The following is a 22772-nucleotide window of genomic DNA, read 5'->3' on the forward strand; positions in this document are numbered from 1 at the left end:
ATCTCCTTGAGGAGATAAATTGCAATGAGCTTAGAGGTGGTTTCAAGTTTATGAAAAAGAAGCGTACACAAAGTGTGGCAGAAGTTGGGTTGTTCAGCAGCAATCCCCCCAGTGATAAAACTTTTGTCCTAAATAAAATCAGCACATAAAGGCTGCGTTTGCTTACTGTTATAAATCCAAAACTCCATGTTTTCTTTGGATTTTGTCGCTATTTTGTTTTTGGAAACAATGTTCATTCAAAAAAAAAAAAAAAAAAAGCCAGTCCTGGCAGCACGGTTTGTTTTATCATATTTTATTATTGAACTATACTTGAAAATTGTTGCCGCTACTGTATGAATATTCGTCTGTTTCTGGGGTGGCTGGAGATCCCGACAAGCCTTCGTCCTGCAAGCGGGCGCAAAGTTCGCTTAAGGCTTGCACTGGTCGGTCGGCTCTGATCACCCGTTCGGTCGTTCTGCGCTCAGAGGGAGTTCAGTCGCGGGGAGGGGTGGAGGCGCACACGGCACGACCGCTGCCCGCTTTGAACAATTATCCCTGATGAGCGCAGATTGGTTTCACTTAACAGGCGCAGGTGCGGAGGATTTGTGACGCGGCGCAGCTGAGCGTTTTCGGGTTTGTGTCTGGACGCTGCCGCATCTCATGTTGAACATTAACTCTTCAACGGAGAGCTGCAGACTTTATTTTTTTGTCCTCTCTCCTCCTCCGGGACAGGATGCGTGCTACAAAATGACATCCCGACCAGGTCTGGCTGACTCGATTTGAATTCAGGAAGCATCGTTGAATAAACCTGAACCCACGTTGGGAATTTGACCGCGCTGTCATTGCCCTGTCCAAGCCCTAAAAGCCTCTTCTAAAGCTGTGAGGGAAGAAGAAGAAGGAAGAAAAAAAAAAAAAACTATCCGCTTCACTAGCCTACTCTTCGGTCTGCGCACTTGGACGACTTGAAATGAGGACCACATCCCGGCTGTACTCCGTGTGAAAGAGACGAGCCGGGCGGCAGCTTTCCCTTTCGGCTCTCAAGGACGCGCCAGAAAAAAAGTGGCCCCCGGCCGAGCGAGCTGCGGAGCATGGAGCGGGACGACTCCGAGGCCGTGAGCCCGTCCAAAAAGACCATAATCGCCAAGATCTTCAAAGTTCGTAAGAGGAGGGAGATGCTGTTCGTTCAGGTCTGCTTCATCTGCAGTGTCCTCTTCGTGGCGTGGAGCATGTCGGCTCTGTTGACTAAGACAGGTGAGTGTGTGTGTTTGGGTTTTGGGGGGGAGACAGGGGATGCACCGGAGGTGAAGGGGAGCCCCAGACATCTGCATAACGATCATGCTTGACTGGGATCATAATTCTTCATAAAACGTTTTATTATGCCTTAATCTCAAGGGCAAATGGTGAAAAGATTCATTTCCCCCCCCCCAATAGGAACACTGTGTCCAACCCGAGCATGCAGTTCACCTAAATGGCGTTTCTTATGTTGCATTAAAAAACACTGCTTAGAGTTTCTCAAGCTGCACATGCCGTCAGGTCGCTGCTTTTTTTTTTTTTTTTTTTTTTTTTTTTTTTTTAATGAAAGTACATTCTGTGTGCCGCAGTGTGCGCGGCGCGCAGCGGCACGTTTTCAAACTGACAGGCACGCTCCTAATTAAAGCATGCTCCATCTCCACGTGACAGTCCTTCTTAGCCAAAAACAGTTTATGTATATATATTGGGCTTTATATGTATTTTTTTTCCCGTTCTTGCGTGTCAATGTGCCGTTTTGCAGGCGCGTCATGCGTGGAGGGTTAACGCTGGCATTATCGCGTCTCGACACCGGCGCTTAACGCACATACACATGGGCACACGCGCATCTCTGCACACTCCGGTACACGAAGATGATCATGTTCCTTTTGCACCCGCATCCTGATATTCTCTTTTTTTTTTTTTTCTACGCAGAGGCCACCGACGATCACTGGCATGGGGGGGTAAAAGGAGGGAGGGAGGGAGGGAGGGAGAAGGGTTGCGTTTTCTTGTATTATTCATCGGCGAACTCGTGCGCTGAGGAAAAAGATTCCGACAGTGACGATCGTCCCTCGTGTGTGCGCGAGCGCAACCCAAACATGCCCTCTCGTGTACAGGAACTCTCGCGGTAGGCTCGTGCAGAGCATCCCACTCAGCCCTCTCACGGTTATGTAATCTGATGGTCAACCTTCTCGTTTTCGCTGGTGAAGAATGAGACGCCACTGGCCTGAAAGGTTAACCTGGCAATAGCTACTCCTTAGGACAAGGCTGGTCATATGGTCTCCTGCATTTGTGTGAGGGGAGTATTGGCTTTAGTCTAACGATCCTGATGTCTATAGAACTTCCGTGGGACAAAGGAGAAAATCTAGCTGTAGCTGGAAACACTTCAGATATAATAAACCATAAAATCTCCCTGCTGCCTCCGGGTCCCAAGGAAAGAAAGGCATGGCTAAAATACGCTTTTCCATAAGTTTTGCCCTAAGTTCTGGGAGTGAGGAAAGATGTGCATTTAATTATTTGGCAATTTAGAACATGTAAAGGTTTTTACACCCATCTTATGCCAGGATTTTATTATATAAATGATTTTAGGGTTTTTCTTTTCATCTTAAATGTGATGTATTACCTGCAGCTGAAACAAACTTTTTGTTCTGTTTACAAAATGCAGCAAACAGTTGCACAAGTGTGAACATGCTATTATAAACCTTTAGTTTATGCATGGATCTTTTACTGATCCACTTTTTTTTTTTTTTTTTTCCCCCAATCAAGTTTAGTTGTCCTTTTGAGTACACCCTCAATTACTGAGAACTTGCTGTTTTTTAAACAAGATTAATTATCTCATTCTGTAAGAACTGGATTTGTTTATTAATTTTTTCTATTAACATAGCCTTAGACTAACCATAACATTGAAGGAGCAGTTGGAAATGCTGGTCATTGTTTAAGTGACATCAAATAACCTCAGCAGTTCATTGTATATCTGGTCTTAGTAGCACAGTTTAAAGAGGTCTGGGTAAAATCTCCCAAAACCTGAAATTTATGGTCCGATGAGACAAAAGTTGGGATTTATTGCAAGCGCATTGCTGCAGACCTCCAAAATAACACAATTGCTATTGTGTGGAATATGATGTTGGGAGCATCATGATCTGGGATACAATATTTTTAGTTGGATTAAGTTAATGAACAGTTCTATATTTGCCAGTTTTGACTTAAGCCTCCACGTGTCTGGCTGAGGAAGAGAGGCTGTATTTTTCAGTGCTGCAGTGAGTCAAAGCATAAATCGACAAAGAATTGAGTTTAATGGTATAAAGTTATGAAATAACTTGGCTAGTTTTTTTTTATTTTTTTATTTTTAACTGAATCTAGAAGGGGGAAACTGCATTGCCTGAAAAAGACTACAGGGTGCCGAGACTCCTACGGAGGAGACGAAAAGATGACGTGGTTGTAATGCCATAGAACTAAGTTTCTCATCCCTCAGAATTGAAGACTATCTTTGTTTTGGTTGAAGTGTAGAAAAATCATCTGCTCTACTTTCTTTTTCTCTTTCTTTTTTTTTTAAAAGAATAACTGATGGTGGTCTCATTAGGAGACGCAGCAATATAAATCTGTGCATCATTAACCAAACTGTGGAAATTTATGAGATCTCATGGGCAGCACGTACAGATTAAGATCGGGACTTAGAATTGAGCCGTGGGGAATACCATACTATTGTCTATAGCTCACATACTGCAACTTGTGTGCTTTTTGCATATGAACAAACATTTAACACTCTGCAGATGAAAAGTCGATTATTTCAGTACTTCAGACCTTATTGCTGCGCAGTCATCCTAGGCCCAAGGCTAAAAGCAATCCAGTACTAACTATACCTGATTACAAACCCTTAAGGGATTATCAGGAGTGTTTTGTTAATTACATTAGAAACAAGAGGCTTAAAAGATTATTCTGAAATTGTAGTATGGGTTACAATAGAGCAAATCCTCTAATGGTGCATTCTGGGAGCCCTTGTCAGGCATCTGTTTTATTTTATTTATTTTTTTCACTCAGGACACCCAAAGCTGAGCGTAAGAACGTCTTTTTGAGCTTTGCCGCCTAAACTTTGAACCATTAGAGGGGATTAGGGACGACACAATAAAACCTCAGTGCTCGCCGTGGTTGTGATGTACCACGGACCAGTTACCATTTCATCTTAATTTTAAAAGATTATGGTTTAGATATTTTAATGAGATGCCAGAAAGTGTGGGAGGAGGAATGTCTCTGGTTGTATGCAGCATCGTTGAGCAGTGATGCTCCTCCCCCACCTGTTGCCACACACTGTCAGCTGGCTTAAAAACAGACTGGACTGTGACCCTGACCCTGCAGAGACCAGATTGGGTATACCTGCAAAGGTATTTTGTCATTTAGGCGTTGCTCCTGCATCGATGGGGCATTTTGGAAGACTGGGAATGATGATTTTTTTTATTTATTTTTATTTTTTTTAAATTTTAAACCGGGTCCCAGTTCGGACACATTTCAAAACGCCGGATTAATTTTCCATGTATACATCATGCGAGCTGTATCCTAAACGATTACACCGTACCTCTCGCTCTCTCTCTGTAACCCGCATGTGCCTCACTGTCTCAAATGACAAAGAGGGCGCCCTCCGGTGTTGCGGCTTTGTAACGGCTGTTATTAGCGTCCTCACTCTTCCTGTCTAATGAGCCCACTCTACAGAGTGTCCCCTGTTTCTGATCCCCTGCCATGCTGCTACGTTCACATGAGTTGTCTACACATGCCTCGTGTTTTTTGCGTGTTTCTTTGGGAGCATCACAGCGCCACCAGTGGGCCTGGCATAGCTACCACAGCCTACCACAGTAGTTGTGCTGCGTCCTCTTGTGTGGATGCATTTTTTTTCTTGTTTAGGATAATTTAGTGTCTCAATGTTTTTAAATATTTCCTTTTTTGAGAAAAATGGATATCTAGTATGCAAGCTAAACGCATTGCATAATTCTTAAGGTAACTTTTTTTTTTTATGCTTGCCAATTAAACAGGGATTTCTGCCTTGTAAAATATTGAAACTCGAACTGTTCCCCTCCTCACCAAATGGTTTAAACTATATTACAATTTAGTTCTGTATCAACAAGCAGGTTGCACTTAAATGTCACTTTTCTTTCAGTGGCATGTGAGGGTCGTGCTTTTGATGCTTTTGTTATGGCTAATCTTATAAGATTAAATTACTACCTCCTTTTAAAAAGCCTGCAGCATAACATTTTTTCATGTCATGTTCCTTTTAGAAAGAACAGAAATCTGAGCAAAAAAAAATGTAATATGTGGTTAATACTCCAGAACCAGAAAGTGGATTCTGCTAGAAAAAAAAAGACGGCTCTGTGCATCTCTCACTGTTATCGGTCAATTGTCGAGCCAACAATGGGATGTTTTTAGTAGGAGTAAATGTTTTCAATAAAGGAAATTGACTCAGGTTTTTTTTTTCCCCTTTTTTTTCTGTTACTATGAAACCATGGTATTTGTCCTTAAAGTTACCAATCTAATGCTGGCCCATGCCTAGTTGTGAGCGATGACAAGTGATTTGCTGAATGGTCCAGATGGATGGGCTGTGATGTCCTGCCTCTGGGTTGCATCTTTGTGAAGCAGGGGTGGGGCTCAAGATGTTGCCCCTCCTGCTGATGGCTGCGTGCATATGCACTTGTGACCGAGCTGCACATGGGTGGCTGGGACAGGTGTGTGTGTGCAGCAGCAGGGCATCGCTCTGACAGGTCCCTGTGCCAGGTTGACTGAAGTGGTGCGTGTGTGATTTGAGCAAAAATTTATGGTTAAAAAAAAAAAAAAGAGAGAGATGTAATTGTTCACATGTGAAGTTTGATGGATGGTTGACCTTGGTTTATCTGCCTGCTGGGCTTTCCAGACGGCACCAGAGGAGATTAGTAAAACATTACTGCTTGGTTCTGCTGTTCAGTGATGTCGACAATAGGCAGATATTCTATGCTTTCTCAAGGCAGACTTGGACTGCTGAATAATTTCTGCATGGTAGTATTTGGTAATTTCAGGTCTGTCTGGTTAACATTTCACACACAGGGCAGATGGGGATATGCTTATGACTCTCAATCAACAAGGCTCTCTTCATTTTTTGACATCACTGCTAAATGGGCAAAAAGCTATACATTTCATTGCAGTAAAAGAAACTTGCAATTAATAAAACCCATCCTCTAGAATACATTTATTCAGTGGGGGGCTCCCATGTTGTCCTATCTATATTGTGAATTTCTACTTTGCCAGTAGGACAGCTCTTGGTCTTATAACATTTGTTACAATATTTTTCTGCATACTCTTATCTCTCTGTAGGTCATTCTGAGCACTTTAACATCAATTCTATGCTCTTCTTGACTCACCCACAAAGTTTCTATATGATAGTGGTATTTAAAACATGCACACTGACATGGTTGGTGTGGATATGGGGAAATTTAGGTGAGTAGTAGTTTTCTGACATAAAGATCAACACTAATTTACTGTACATGACATGTTTTTCTTTTCCGTTTTTCAAAGACTGGCTTAGATAAATTAGTCTTTTGTGCCAGTTTAGGTCTCGGGGAGCTCAAAATCTTGTGAAGCATATTTTGGACCAAAATAAAAGGTTTGATTTTTAGTTATCTTTTAGATGTTAAAGGAAATATGTTCTAGTGCATGCAAACCTTTAGCAGTGGCACCGAGTGTGGAGGGTGACGTCTAGTCTGTGATTTCTCAGCAGAACACTGAAATAAAATCTAGGACACATTTCAAACAGACTGAGCAGCAGTTCAATTGCTCTTGTTTACTCAAATTCTTTTCTTTTTTTCTTTTTATTTTAAGCCTGATAATTGCACCGAAGATGACAATGTAAGCAAAATGCATTTACATAAAGGGAATTTGAGTTTAACGCTTTTATTTGAAGACTGGCCACAACGTGCATGAAACGTCCATTATAACAATGAGTTAAAACTGTTTTGCTCTGCTGAAATATATTGGGTTATGCATTTAAGCATAATGATGCAGACATTTGTTTTTACTTGAGAATTTAAACCTTTTTTTTAATTGTATATTGCTTGTTTCCAGGATTTTATAGGAATAACAGTGGATTTTCTTTTGATTAAATTCAAGCAATTGGTCATTAAATGAAGCTGTGGTTTGGCAATTAAAGCTCCCCATTTGTAGTCCAAAGCTTACACGAGTTTCCATCAGTGGTCAGGTGGCGCAGGAAGTGGAACTGCTGCAAACATTAAGATGATTTAAGTTATCTCCTCTTACAGGGCTGACCTGTAGCTAAAGGAGATTAGGAAGGGGACTGGTGAAAATAAGGGGTTCCCTGTTTATCGTCACAACGGCAAAGCATGAATATAAATAAGTAAAGGAGAACATGTAGTCTGTAGAAAATCTGATGTTGCATAAGCTGGCAATGTCATTCCCACAACTGGCTGAAGCCCATATCGCACCCACCTCCATTCTTGCACAGTCTGCCCAAAGGTGCCGACGGAATCACATCTTTAAACGACTGCAGTTTAGTGGTAATCAGGACGGTTCAAACAGTGCCCTTGTGCTGCCGTGACGCTCCAAGTGGAAATGTCAGTTGTGAGCATGTGGTTTCACGAGTAAGTGGCAGAAGAAATTGCATTTAGATAAACAGTTTGACAAAATTAAAATGGTTGTGGGTATCTAATCCAGTTTTTTTTTTTTTTCTCTTGGCACAAGTAGACCACATGATTTATAATCACAAACTGGTCTGGTGATGGCGGGATGTGAAATCAAACGGCTTTTAACTGCACATCCGTGACGACCGAGAGCGGTGGAGAGGCCAGAGGTGGCAGACCAGCCAAATGAGTTGATTGGTGGAAATGGGTTAAACTGATAGCTGCAGGGGTTGGTCTTGGAAAGCAACAAATTGTGGGAAGCAGCAGTGTGTGTCTTGTGTAACTCGGTTATTCACTGGTTGCTGATCCTTTTGGCTTCTGAAATATTCTGGATTTAGTCATTAAGTACTTCTGTCTGGAGAAAATGCAGTTCAAGGCAAGTTGAGCACTGCTGTCCTTGTTTAATGCATAAAAATGGAGCTTTAATCCCAAAATGCTGCGAGGTTGTTCCAGAAAGTTCAGAAGTACACTTGTTTTGGACCGGGTTGTATACCTCCGAGCAGAATTTGATTTGGGAGCTCAGATGCTTAATGGCATCCCCCTGCATAATTAAATTGAAGGGATTATTAAACGTGGATATCGGCTAATTAAAACGCTCTCCGCCAGCCTTATTGATTTATTAAACATGATCTTATAACCTGTTGACTCATGAGTTTTTGACTTTCAGTCTTTTTTTTGTTACAATCAGACAAGGTATTATGGTGTTTTTATTACAATAAACATTTAGATTGTTGTAGAAGGGGGGGGGATAACCAATATTAATTAATCTGCTTATGTCAACTTGCTGCTTACTAACTAACCTAATGGCCTAATTAACCATTAAACAAAGCAACCCCTAACCAAGACGGCTTAAAAACCTAAATTGTTACATTTTCATAAAGGTAAGGTTATTTACTGGACCAACTGGAAATTTTTTTTAGTACCCCATTTTAAATCTAAGGTGGAAGTTACCAAGGTTACAAACCAGCAAAACTGTCTGCACTCCTGTACGAAAACATTTCTTGACTGGATCAAACATATTACCGGCTTTTTTTTTTTTTTTTTTTTTTTTTTAGACTTTAGACAAGTTGTCTACATGTCCTCTGTAGGTTCCGCTTAGCAATCCATTCCACTTTTGCCTGTATATAAGTTTGCAGCCTTCTTGACTGTTCTGTGTTCTTGCATGACAAAATGGCATTTTAGTATTGTCACCATTCAAGTGAAATCGTTTCTCTAAAGACAAGCTTTGGTTAGAGCTTATTTGACAAAAGACGAAGGGGAAGCCTTGCGGTAAGGTCGTTTAATGGACTCGATCGTCAGGTCAATGTAATTCAGGCAGTCTAGCCCCAGAAGATGTAAACATCTGTTCAGGATAGTTTGTTCTTGTTGAAGAATCAATGATTTAAAGCCAGAGAGGAGCAGAAAGATGGATAAGCTCTAGATGAATTAAACACTGCCTATTAGTGGGCTCGACATTCTCATGTGAGCAGTACAAATGTGCATACAGCGTCACTGTTTTATCATCCTGTCCCTCAGTCCAGCATTGGCTTTGCATCACGGCGTTTTATGAAAATTGCAACTTTAAAGTGCTGTTCGGTGCGTTTTGAACGACTTTACGTAATAGGTTTGAAACTGCTTTTATCCCCTCCGCCCCACTTCGTCCTCATTAGAGGCTTAAGAGCAGTGTATTTAAATGGGGAAAAATAAAATAAAAGCTCCCACCCTCAAAACATAATAGCACAGCTGTATTTTGACGTTGTAGTGTTGCCGGATAAAAATGCCACATCTACATAAAAGGAAACTTTTAAAGGATTAAGTAAAAGCAAACCTTGGTTGGATTAATGAGCATAGTCGTAAAACGTCAGCTATGTTTTGTTTTTCCTTTCGTGTGTATTGTTTTACTGCAAAATCAAGTTTTTAAGGCTTCCTTGGAACTAAAAAATGTTAACACAATCTCCTTTTTAAACAAGTGAAATGCTGCAAGATTTGAATGTGTATTTGCTACTGTTGGCTAACCAGTGCTGTCTTTTTAATTCTGTTACAGGCCATGGGATGGTTGTGGAGGGACATCCGGACATTGAACACTGGGGTAGGAGGCTAATGGCCTCCATGTCTGAAAACGACACAGAGCCAAAGAACTGCTCGGAGCCAGGTACGTCTTGGTTTATCTATGTTGAACACCACTGAGCAGATTGGAAGTACTTTGTTTTTCTTGTAACAAAGCCATGTAAATTGTATTTATTCCAGGACAAAAAGGTGGTGGCTGTTTAGCTTTAAATGGCTGAAAAAAACACCTTAATTATCCTAAAACTATTCCTCAGGAATAAGAGCTTTTTTTTTGGGTGAATGTCTGCTAAAAGTGACAATTAGACAGGATTGATTAAAGTATTAGCATGTGATCTCATGCCTGCTGGAAGGTTTATGGAGGTGCTCTTGTTGCATTGAGCTTGTCTTCCCTTTAACCTACTAAGACATGATCCAGATTATGCACCTTAAACATGATGGGATGGAGGTATACATGTATTACCTGTTTAATATTATTGCTGAATACCTCTTTCAAACAAGGATAGTTTCATATTTCACATATTTCTCTGTTCTTCAATGAGGTAGGAGTACATTTGGTCAAAGGGTGTAGGTCACTCTGATCTTTTTCCATTTTATAATTTATACTTTCAGTGACAATTTGGCTCCAACAAATGTTAATCATTTACAAATGAATGTAGGTTTTTAAAATAGAATTGGATTAAAATGTAAATACTACTAAGATGGGATAAAGTAGATGCAATTAAAATGGAAACCTTGAAAGTTCATAAATGATTTGATAAAATGACTGTAGTAATTGCAGTTCTATTTTACTCATCATGTAGGATCCAAGACGGAGTGATGAAATTTTTTTCATTGTGATATCTTGAATGAGATTTTTTTTCTTTTTTTTTTTTTTTTTTTTTAAGAGGTGAGACATTTGATAAGAAAACTCAAAATTGTAAACTTACAATGGGGAAAATAAATTAAATTTTCACAAATCCCCTTTTTGTGACTGGATATTTCAGCATCTTTCTAATAAATGAAATATTCTTTATATACATTGCTGACCTTTTCATTTGGTTATATAACACAAGAACTGTTTAAACATATATCTTCTAACTGGGACCCATATATGAATAGAAATTTGCTCTTTTTTTATTTTTACCATGTGTTTATAACTTTATTTGCCATTTGGAAGGCTTTATTCTGGCAATCTTCTGTTTTCCTCAAACCCTGAGTCACATGTGCTCTGTGACCCTGCATGACTCTGTAGGAGAATGGCAATAAAGCTGCCAGGCCTAGAAGTTAAGTCTCTGCTGACTACTTATTATATATTGATATCTATAAATAACACCCATCCTTTAACATTACTCACTGACTGAAGAGAATTGGAGATTGCCTGCTCTTTCTAAAGAAATGTCTTTCAGTAAAATGCATGACCACTTTTAGAATTTAGTACAGATGAATTTAAATCCACAGCATGATTATTCTGCATAATGCATCTCAACCCGTACGATTTGTGACAGTGACAAGCGTCGCAGGGGAGACGAGTCTGGGTCACAGATAATTTGGAAGCAATTTCAAGTGTTGCGTTTGCTCTCTTGGTGAGGTTTACCAGGTTATTGCTTCATTACTGGCCGTGCGAGGCTGGATATTGGCGGGATCATATAAATCTTTTCCCGCTGTTCATGACGAAAATGAGCAAAAGTTGCTTTTGTTTCACCATTACCAAGAATGCATGTGTGCATTAGTTCCAGTCTAGAGAGTCACAGGTTGGTTTAAAGGTCCTAATCACGAGACTCTGAAGTTTTCCGCATGTTGCCTTTTTCCACTCTTTAGCACAAGGGGCACCGGATGGGCCTTGACATTCCTCGCGTTTCTTATCTCACCGCAGCCCTGCGTTGTTGGTTCAAAGCTGGTCATATGACTTTATTCTTGTCTCGTGAATAATGCTGGTAAAGTTGCAGTCTTGTGGCTGCATTAGCTGATGGACTATTCTCATTTGTACAGTCATGAGAATGCAAGAGGTGCAGCAGTTGCTTCCAGCATTATGCCATGAGTTCATATTTGTCCCGGACTCTCACAATACAGCTTTCAATTTTGGGTACTTGCAGCCTGACAGTGAATTGGCTACATACGATCAATACTCATGGAGTAGAGGACACATCTTGTACCTTGTGATTTAACTGAGGGACTTACACAATGCAATCAGATGTTGTTTTGATGCATTAATTCCTTTATCCATGCTCTAAGAACTGAATAAAATCAAAATGAGCACAGATTGTGCCGACAACAAAAGATAGAAACTTGTTCCTCGTTAACTATAAGGGAGTAGAACCTAGCATGTGTTCATCTTGCTGGCAGTGAGCAACCAAAACAAATTAGGCACTGACCCGAAAATAAATTGGATACATATTCTTAAAGGGGACATATCCTGCTTTTCAGTTCTTCCTTTTCACACTGAAATCATTCAGTTGTGGTCTATATAAAGTGGATCTGCAATTTACCCCCACATTCCCCCTTTATACACCTCTCTGAGGTGGGGTCTCTTTAAATCTAAAGGAGGTACTTCATACCTCCAGCTCAGAGGGTGTCTCTACAATTCAGCGGCTGCATACTTGGGGCATATTCGTAGGCCGATTACGTCACAGCGCGGCGACGAATGATGTCCCAATTCACAAATCCTTAAAATGTGGCCGACTATGTCCTTTTCTCCAATTTCGAATAATGGGTCTGGTGTATCCGTCATTGGTAACCCTATCCCACTGGGTTGAAGACAACTTTAACTGGAAACGACAGTGGTTATGATGGAAGTGAAAACCTGTGAATAAAGCTGGATTTATTACTTTTTCTGTGACATAAAAGTAACTTTTTTTTTTTTTTTTTTTTTTTTTTTTTTTTTTTTTTATTTTTTTAGGTGAGACATTAGCTATGTTGAACTGAAATATCTGCTTGGTTTGACATATCACATAAAATATCATATAAAAAAAAATGCTAAGATGTGCTCGGACCACAGCCAGCTCGCTAATCAGCAAAATTAAACATTTTTCTGATTAATGAATTTGAATCTATTAAAACATTATAAAGAAACATTTTAAACAAAGGACTGTGGGTCATAATGAATATGTAAAGGGAAAATAAAAACCATGTAGGCCTACAGTTATTTAGAGAAGAGGAGACAACAGGATCAATCTTTGGGTTTCGTTTGTTTAGCTTCTCAGTTGTATGGCAACACTAAGGTAAGGGTAGGGACAGCTGGTGACTACTAAATCATCTCAATTCACAAGCCGATCTCTACCGGCCTTGTCTTTTTCGCGGTCCACGAAGGGTCTGTCCCACGTAAATTAGGCCCTTTCCTGAATTGGGACAGACCCAGAACACTCCACTCAACCCTCGTTCAGACATTTTTGGAGTATGGTTGGGGACAGTGCAATAAACATTTTTCACTTAACCACATGTAGCTTTGGCATCCTTCAACTTGGACTAAAACAGTCACAAAGGGAATTAAAAATAGTGGATTCGAGAGATTGGTAAGCCAGACGTCCATGACTGTTTAGTAGCTCTGTAACAAATACTGTGACATAATTGTTCAAAACGTAATAGAGAACAGAGAAAATTGATCATCTTTGGAAAAAGACTGGGAAAAATAGAGATCTGCATAGCTCCTGGACAGACTAAATTAAAATTTCCTGCATTTTTAGACTCAAAGTACTCAGTGTGTATATAAGGGTTAAAAAGTGAGTTTTGCATGACTTGTTCCCTTTAATACACAGGATGACCATGACTTTAAAAATGCTTTTTTTTTTCTTCTTTTAATTTGATTTAAACCATAATATTGCACCATAAAAGGGGCCGGTAATGATGTATTTAAAACTTAAAAAAATAAAAATTTATGCACAAAGTGACCAGATTAGGAAAACATGCAATAGGTGGTAATATTGGAGTCTTTCTGCTTGGGTTCCAAAGCAAATGTAGGCCCCAGAAAAGTGATCTACTGGAAAACCTAAGATGGTCAAAACTACAACCACGCCTTTACCTTCAAACATTTTGTGCTGCTTAAAATAAGAAATATATTAATGATGTGGACAACTTTAATGGATGGTACTTGGTAAATTAAGTAAAACTTACTGCAGCTCACGTTGTGCAAAGTGCATACAGTGCCGATGAGAACCATACATTTGTGATATTGTATGGTTCTGTTACTGTTGTTGCTAATTGTTAACTTTGAGTTTACTTCAATAATCAACTTCCACACAGATGAGTGTTGACTTTTAGTCCTATCAAGTAGTGCTTGGGTATGATTCCTTCACTGATTATGAAATGCCAGATTTTGCAGTTTCCAAACAGTGACTAATCAATGTCAGTAAAGCTTAATATCAAGTTCAAACAATGCAAATATTCCAGTTAATATTGGCTATTAGCGCCAGCTTCTGTTAACAGAGGGCTGACCAGGAGAATCTGTCTAATCAGCATAATTAGGCAACGGTTTGAAGACGTGCATAAATTCCTCCAAGCCATCTTTGGTTTCAGTCATTTCCTCATTATGTCTGTTCACCAAGGGAGCTTTTGTTTGTGGTTCCTGGTGTGTTAATGTTTTTCTTGCCATTCGTACGACTTGGGCTGCTAAAGCAGCCATTTATCGTAAGTGCCTCTTTATATAGGTCACTGAGCAATCACTCCTGGAAAACAAAGTGCTATACTAACTGCTTTTTGGTCTCTTGCTTGATAAGTGCATGCTTCCACAGACCTGTCAGATTAAAATGATTACGTTGTAACTTTCTCCAAGCCAGCGATTGGGATGATTGTAAAGCATCGAAGGCTGGCTAACTTCCAATGAGAAACAATCGATACTTGATGTCCTTTTAAACCCGTGTTAGATTTATGTAAAGGCTAAATTTACAGCCATAATGTTGGACTTTAAAACCGTCTCGGAGAGCTTCCCTGTGCTGAACACACATTTTATTGATTGGGGTAGAAACAAGGGGGCAGATGAGGGTGTTGGTGGTTTTACCCTGCAGAGCAGCTGCCCCCTGGCATGAATGCTGAGTGTCCACGTTGCTGCTGGACCAGGCTCATGTTGTCTTTTTACAGTGAGTCGTCCTTTCTCTCTGGGCCTGCATTATGGTCGATGCTTGATTTAAAGGCCACTAATTCAAAAGTCTTGGATAATGGATATGTTATTGCCTAAACTATTTTAAGGCTCTGCAAAGTTCTAAAGCTGTATAAAGGTTGCCTTAATCCTACTTTGCTGTTGAAATAATGCAACTAAGCTAAATGTATTGTTTTATTAAAACTCTGCTTCATAAAGACAGCTTTGTGCCAAAAATGTCATGAGGACCTAATGTGAGAATAGTTTATATCATTCAGCTAAAGCATGGTGTCTTGGGAAAAGGTTCAAGGTAGTAACACTCCTTGTATTTTTATTTATTTATTTTTTGTCAGATTTAACAATACTTTTCCTCCAATCATCTGGACGGTATAACTTTTTTTTTTTTAAACCAACATAGTGTGCAGTTGTGAAATTTTTTCACAATTTAAAAAAAGAAAAAAAAAATAGTAGCTCTTCCCACTGTATCTGTGGCGCAAGTTTGTATTGAACTGCAATATCTTGTAGAATTTTTTATTTATTTTTTTCAGGTCAATCAGCTTTGCCTGTCTGTACCAGATTTCTTTTTTTTTTGTTTTTTTTTTTAACCACTGTTCTTTGCAAAATGGCCAGAACTTGGTGAGGTTGGAGATTCTGAACCTAAGTTTTAAATCCTGCCAAATGCAAGGGTTGGTGAGGATAATTCAAAATGTAAAAAAAAAAACAAAAAACTTGGCATTTGTAAAAAGGGACCAGAGTAGACCCCCTTTTTTTTTAAATGCCTGACACAAACGTTCTCTTCCTTCAGTCTGTTTCTGGATCTGACGTAAACATTTTCTGTAGGAACAACTACAGCCATAGGCACTGTTCAGAGAAGTGTACCTTTCTTTTTTTCCCTCTACCATAAATCTGCTGCTCCAGGGCTTGGCACTTCTCCATGGGGTTCAGGTCGGGTGAGGTAAGGGGCCATTTCATTCCCTCATCTTTAAGACCTTTACTGGCTTGCCACACAGTGAAGTGTGATGAATCAACAGAGTATTATCCTGCATGAAAAGGAGTCCTGAAAGATGCAGACTTTTTGTCGACCTTAGTGTCTTTTTTTTTTTTCTTTTTTTTTTTTTTTTTAATATGGCCATAGGTTTTTGAGTGCATCCTCAGCTCTAAAATGTCCATCTAGCTTATTTGCAGCCAACTATACCACTACCCAACCTCCACCTTCCTTGTGTCTGAGTTGAAGTGGCGTTCTGGGCCTGTCACTGATCAGCTAAACCCCAATCATTTTGGTCTATCGAGTCATTCCTGCCCATAACCCCTAGGAAAACATCTTCTTTCAGATATTTCTTGACTGAAACCCAACCACCACTGAACAAGACAGGTTGAAACTTCTTTACTTTGGCCACATTGCAGATGATTTGAAAACATTTTATTTTTTGGGCACTCCAGGTAGGTTGCAGTTCTGGGATATGGCAGTACTGGAAGGAAATGGGTTCCTGGTACTGCATTTGATTAGCCTAAAATCTATCAGTTTTGCCACATTTCTTTTGGCAAAACTTGGTTCTCCAATACTTGCAGTTTCAACAGTGCTGCATCTGTCTCAAACATGATTTTGAGTTTTCTGGGCAGATGACATCTTTTTGTCTGACAAATGAAAGATTCCTAAATATGTGTACCTTGATTATAGGGTGTTGGTCACCTTATTTTTGCAGTATGCTGGGGGACGGCGTAATGAACAAACAATGGCTTATCCTTCAGCTACAAATGGCAGATTCGTGAGACTGGTAACCTGGAAGTCCATGAACTTGTTTAGCAGTTCTGCAGTAAACACTCATGTAATTGTTTATAAAACGTAATAGAAACCGAGAATATTGAACGGCTTGAAAAAATGTGGCCCAAAAAGAACATTGATATTTATGCAGCTCCTGCACTCCTAGAGACTTGAAGGACACAACAAAATATACTTTAGGGATAAAGAGTGACTTTTTCATGAAGTCTCCTTTTAAATCCAGCAATCCTTTAAGTTTATACAGTTAAATATGCTTAAACTAACATCGACTGTTGCAGCAGCCAGTGGCTGTTAAGATCCCTTCTTTCCTAACAGCAATAATCTTAAAGTAGCTGGTAAAGCCTCTAAAACCGTGTTAAAACCACTGCATGCAGATCTTGAGTCACACCACCTCATCAGATACTTCCCTGTAGCAATCCCATGACAAATGGAACAAACGCACTTTCATCCGTTACCCAAGTAAGGCAAACGGAAATAAATTGGGAACAATGTCTTATTTTAGGATCCGAATGGTTTATGGGCTCTTCCAGGCGATATGAGCAACATATGCATGCTCACTGGGAAATGACTTGTGGCTTACTTGGGAGACGCAGACTATTAGATTACTTTCTCATATCATCCTGCGAGGTGCTGCAGAGCACACGCAATCCGAAGGGGAAGATGGTACCATAGCTAATGTGCTGTAGGAAATATTTGCATTCAATAAAGACGCTGCTGAAACCAGATTAAACTCCTACATAAGCGGCATAATTGCCCTGGTTAAGGTACAATGTAAAGGCAAACAAAACAAACAATCTTGCATTGTTTTCGGTAGCTATACTTGTAGGCTGGGGATGCATATTTTATGACATGGAGGAGGAACTGATTATGACATGAAAAGAAAGTAGAAATGGCTCACAAAAGGTCTGCTGCTGTAAATTGGATAGATTTAGTATTTTTTTCTTTCCCTCCTAGCGGAACCAAAGCTTTAAACTAGCAATTTTGGCTAGCTGTCAAAAGGTAAAGGCCTGCCGTTGTTCAAATACATGCCTCAACTGCAGGGAATGGTTGGGAAAATTTTTTTTCTTTTTTTTTTTCTTTAGGACTGGCAATTGTACAGGCTGGGATGCTTGCGTGCATAATGCAAACTGACCTGACTCTGCTTCTTGTTTGCAAGCCAACAGTGGAAATGATGCAGTGGAGAGGGGAGCGCTGGAACAAACACCTGCAAAAAAAAAAAAAAAACTTTACTGTGCAGACTTCTTTGAACAGGCCTGACCTCTTTATGCATTTATACACCTTTTGATGTATTGCATCCTGTTCCAATTTTAGCCAGGTACTAATAAACATGATGGAGTTGGTGCTGCACTGTACCCTGAGGGGAAGGTGCACCGCTTTCTTCTGTGTTCAGCTGAACGCATTGCTCACAACGGTCTCTCTCGAGTTATTCAACATGGAGTCCTTTGTTCTGCAAATGACTAAGCATGACCTCATGTGGCTTTGTGTAAATGTTGAATTCGGACCTAGTAGTTATACCTTTTTAAAAAAAAAAAATAAAAATAAAAAAAAATAAGATAATTGTCACTAATTTGGTAGTAATTCGACTCCATGGGAAGTTGGGAATCAGTGATCTCTCAAGCATTTCTCGGTTTTGATTAAGGCTTGCAGCTAATTGAAATTCATTATTCTCAGACAATTAAAATATTGCAGAAGGCATTAGCTGTGACACAAATGTTAGGGAATCATCACAGGGAAGACTGCTGACCTTGACAGTTGTCCAGCAGACGGCCATTGATGCTCAGTGATCCAAAGTCCTCTTTTTCAGTGATACAATTTGCATTTTATTCAGACCTCAAGGTTTCAGAGTCTGGAGCAAGAGCGGAGAAAGGCTCAGGACCAAAGTTGCTTGAGGTGCAGAGTGAACTTTCTGCAGTTATGTCAGGTCATCGGCTGGTGCTGGTCACTGTTTTATCAAGTCCCAAGTCAGCACTGCACTCTGCCAGTAAGTTTTAGGGCAACGGATGTTCCCCTCTGAGCTTTGAGATGCTGATTTGATTTTTCAGCAGGAGTTGGCACCTGCCCACACCAATGCCTGGTTGATGGCCATGAAATCACTGTGCTTGACTGGCCATTAAACTGGCCATTTGCTAAACCCCATTGAGGAGCTTATTGTCAAGCAAAAGATGAGGCACAAGATCGGGCAATGTGGAGGAGTTTAAGGCTGCTCATAAAGCAACCACCTTAGCAGAGCATCAGACTGATCTCCTCCATGCCACACGGCACTGATACAGCAACTCATTTAAAAGGAGCCCAAATCAAGTATTGGGTGCATATACTTTAGAGTATATAGACGGTGTATATAATTTTCAGTTGTCCCCTATTTCTTTTGTAATTGTGTATATACTGACCTTCCAAGAAACCACATATGGGGTTTCCATTAGCTGCAAACCATAATCATCTAAACAAATCTAAATGCCATGAGTTTTATATTTGAATGCAATTACTGAAATTGACTTATTTTTTTTCCCCCAATAGTATTCTAATTTATTGACATCCACCTTTTTGTGAGTGCAGATTGAGTTGCTTATGTAGCAATGTGTGTATTTAAGAAGTTTATTTGAATGATGTCATGTGGAGAGAGAGCTTTGTTGCATTTTCATGTGACCCAGAGATGATTTCGTAAGTCGAGTCATGATTTGCAAGAATAGCGGATGGTTGCATTCACGTTACGCTGCTCACTGATGCCTTCTGGAGCAAGTTAATTATCTAATGGGCTAATAATGACCCAGAGGAGTTGCTCTCTCTGAAGAGTCTCTTGACTGCTGGAGTGGATTGTCAGTTGTATTTAGCTAATGACCTGGCTGGTCTGTGGGTCAGAGGCTTTGGCAGAGGGCAGCACTGGGCACTCTGCCGAAAGAATATTTTGCTCGCGTCACTTTTTTTTTTTTTTTTTTTTTACTTTTTTATTTTTTTTATTTGGTTGTATAATATTTGAGATTTGTGCTTCTCCCTCTCGGGAAGATCTGTTTAGCCTCAGTCTGATGGCACCATACAGGCAAAGAGGTCCCCCTTTCATAACCTTTGTGTGAGTCATGAGGTTTTGTGCCTAGACCACCAGAAGTGCTGGGAGGGGGGCACTTGCACATATTCCTGCACATTCCTGCCAGGCGTTTTTTTTTTTTTCTCACCCTCTGGAGCAGGAGTTACAAGATACTTGAGGCCAACATGTAATGGATCCTTGTCTGTAATTCTGCCAGATAATGACTGCAGACGAGTAAAAATGTCTGTTCTGCCAGTAATGCATCATATTAAGTTTGGTTATGTAGATTTTTGTACAAAAAGCAAGGATTGATGAGATTTGTACCTCACACCTTATGGATTGAGTTTTCATTCTTTAAATTTTAAAACCAAGCTAATTCATTGCGTTTATCTAATTGTGAAGTTGACAAATTAATACCTAGTCACTTCATCCGTGACTTTTTTTGTTGCTGTTGCCATATTAGGCTCCATCACATTCCCGTAACTTGGTCATATTTGATAATCTCACCTGCCCACAAATATTTATTTATTGATACTCGGCTGCACTTGTACAGAAACGGATAATTCCATAGTAAAACAAATACTGCATCTTAAAAGTTTACTGGAGCAGTAAAAGCATTTTATCTTCCAATCTATGGGAAAAGTAAGATGACTCCTAAAATGTACTTCCAAGATACGTTTCAGTGCATAATAAACTTAACTTGTCGCTGCTGTGTGCAAAAGAGGCAATGATCTGAAATAGCTGTATTGAATTAAAGTGTTGAACTTCATAAATCAGAATGCAACTATGTCCATGTGGATTTTGGTGAAGCATCCTTTTACTGCCAACAAGCTTAATTTGCTTAAACCTTGTGCCTCTAAACTGTTGTAGCCACAAAAATATTTAACATCCACTGGCTCATACTCTTAATTGTTGGAATGTGTAGTGTCCATTTATTGCTGCAAATCTGCCTTTTTTTTCTTTTTCCTTTTTTAAGCTTTTAATCATGTCTGATAAAGTCATCAATGGGTTACCAGTAAAATCCTAATTTTTTATTTATTTCATTTTATGCAAGGAATCAGTGCAACAGTACAGGTATGGTTCAGTTAAGTATAGGTAATGCTACACTAGGTGACTCTTGGTAGCAAGTTAATGTTGAACTCCTAAAATCGTATTATATTAAATATTAGTTGTTTTATTTTTTTAAATAAAGCTGCCCGGGGCTAAATGAGACAAGTCTCACCTACTGGTAATTCTTACAGAGTGGCAAGCTCTGTAAGATATCACTTTGTTTGGGTGATCTCAATGTTAAAAAAATAAACAGATTTAAAAACTAGAGGGTACATGCACACATTTTTCAACAGTTGATTAGTACTCGACTGGCTTGTTGACCATTAATGGTCTTAATTGGGTCGTTCTGGGACATTTCCAGTTAATTTCACCTATTGTCAAATGTTACGACTAGCCTCAGTCTGTATGTACATCATGTCCTGTCCTTGTGGGGGGGAATTGGCTGTGAAAGCAATGTTCATGTCGGGTTTGACCTCTGTTGCCAGCAGACGGTGGCCAACTCCACAGACGCTGTCTGATTGAATGTTTACGAGGCTGAGAGGTGACCTCCTGCCTACCTGTCACCACTGTGCAGTCTTGGTGCTTACACCCTTTTAATACCTTTTTTTTTTTATGATCTCCTTTTTGTTGTCATTGGAAGGAGATTGCAGTAGCGAGTATAGCTTTAGGCATTTAGAAGGAAGGCTACAGGATTGATTAAATTGTAAGGGCTATTTCCTGCTTACAAATCATGTAACTGAGCTAGCATCCATCTCTGAGATATTTCAGTAAATAACCCTGTCGGCTATGAAGAGGTAAAGCTGCTTGGCACAGTCGTCTCTCTAAGATCTGTGTTGGTGCTCCAGTATTTCATTGCAAATGAAAATGTATGTTTCCATTGAGGTTTCTTTTCTAATCAACTTATGAATTTGGTATCGCCATCTGTTGTTTTGATTAAAGCTGCAGTAAGGGACAGAAATCGCTATAGATTTCTGTAATGGTTTTAATTTTGATGAAGCCCGTTTGAAATTAAAACTTCCATTCATGGCACGAGGTTGCTTGGGTGAATGTAGATTGCTTTAAAAACTGCACCGACTGAACCATGGGACAAGCCAAACAAAAGTGATACCCTTTAATACCACATGAGGATTTATATACCTTCATTAAGTCAAATTGCTCACGAGTTTGTATAATTTTACTGTTTTTTTTTCAGTTTGGTCCACTATAATGTGTGGCGCTGTCTTTCTTTACCAGGGCCACACTTCTGACACAGGACTTTATTTGAACCAGAACTAAAGACTCTGATTCAATTTTATGTAAACCCTTTATCTCCAACCACTTTTCTCCAAGACTGTGGTGTCTATCTAAAAAATCAAGTTTGGGGGCTCATACACATCTGGTTCTGCTGTGACCAAGCAACTCGTGTGAAAATGGTTCTGTTCATACATCAAAGCACATGGCACATTACTGTGATTTAATGTAATGCGCCAGCATAAAACTGTGTAAATGTGTAGTTAAAACGAACGGATAATGGTTTAAATGTTTAAAAATAAAAATCTGAGGGTGCGCTGGTGTGCAGGGGTAGGGTTTGACCCATGTAACTCCGTGCCTCCCCACAGCCTCTAATGGGGTTTCTTCCATTGGTATCTGATTTAATCCATCTTTCCATGAACTTTGAGCGCTCAGAGTATGATGCTGCCACTATGCCACCACCATGATTGGTTCAGGAAGAACAGCATTTTCTTCCCACATGCGCTATTGTTTAATTTACTTAATTTCAATCACATCAGACCAAAGCAGCTCATGGGTTTCGTGTCCCCCTACGTAGCTCCCAGTATGACGACTTAATACTTTAAATATTGTTTTCTTCCTTACTGTCTCTAACAAATATCCCACCTGAGCCGTAGATCTCTGCTGCTCCTCCAGAGTTAACGTGGCCTCTTAGCCTCTCCTTGCATTGCTGCTCGGTTTGGGTGGACAGCCTTGCCCTGGTAGGGTTGCATACTTTGAGCATCTCATTGAGCATTGCTCAGTTCCTCGTCTAAAGATGTTAAAAGCTTGGGCTATTGCTTTGAGCTGTCAGTTAAGTTTGTTAATCTTTGCACATGAGTGAACCCCCATGGCCTTCACAGAACAGTTGGATTGGGAGTTTAAATTTAAGACTGGTGGGCATTATTACTCTATACCTGACACTAAAAGGCAATTTGTTGCACTGGA

At 39.8% G+C, this 22772-nt stretch overlaps 1 protein-coding gene across 2 annotated transcripts in view; it reads left to right on the top strand.

Annotated features, from left to right (window-relative positions):
• The first annotated feature begins 458 nt into the window (after nucleotides 1–458).
• slc24a4b (solute carrier family 24 member 4b) overlaps nucleotides 459–22772 on the top strand; it is a 40374-nt gene continuing 18060 nt past the window's right edge. For both annotated transcript variants that reach the window (XM_036147291.1, XM_036147292.1), the window contains exons 1-2: nucleotides 459–1230; nucleotides 9658–9765. In XM_036147291.1, the coding sequence (XP_036003184.1) occupies nucleotides 1068–1230; nucleotides 9658–9765 (271 nt within the window). In that variant the 5' untranslated portion in view covers nucleotides 459–1067. The remainder of the gene's footprint in view (nucleotides 1231–9657; nucleotides 9766–22772) is intronic.

This window comes from Fundulus heteroclitus, chromosome 15 (assembly GCF_011125445.2).
Source record: "Fundulus heteroclitus isolate FHET01 chromosome 15, MU-UCD_Fhet_4.1, whole genome shotgun sequence".
In the NCBI taxonomy this organism is placed as follows: Eukaryota; Metazoa; Chordata; class Actinopteri; order Cyprinodontiformes; family Fundulidae; genus Fundulus; species Fundulus heteroclitus.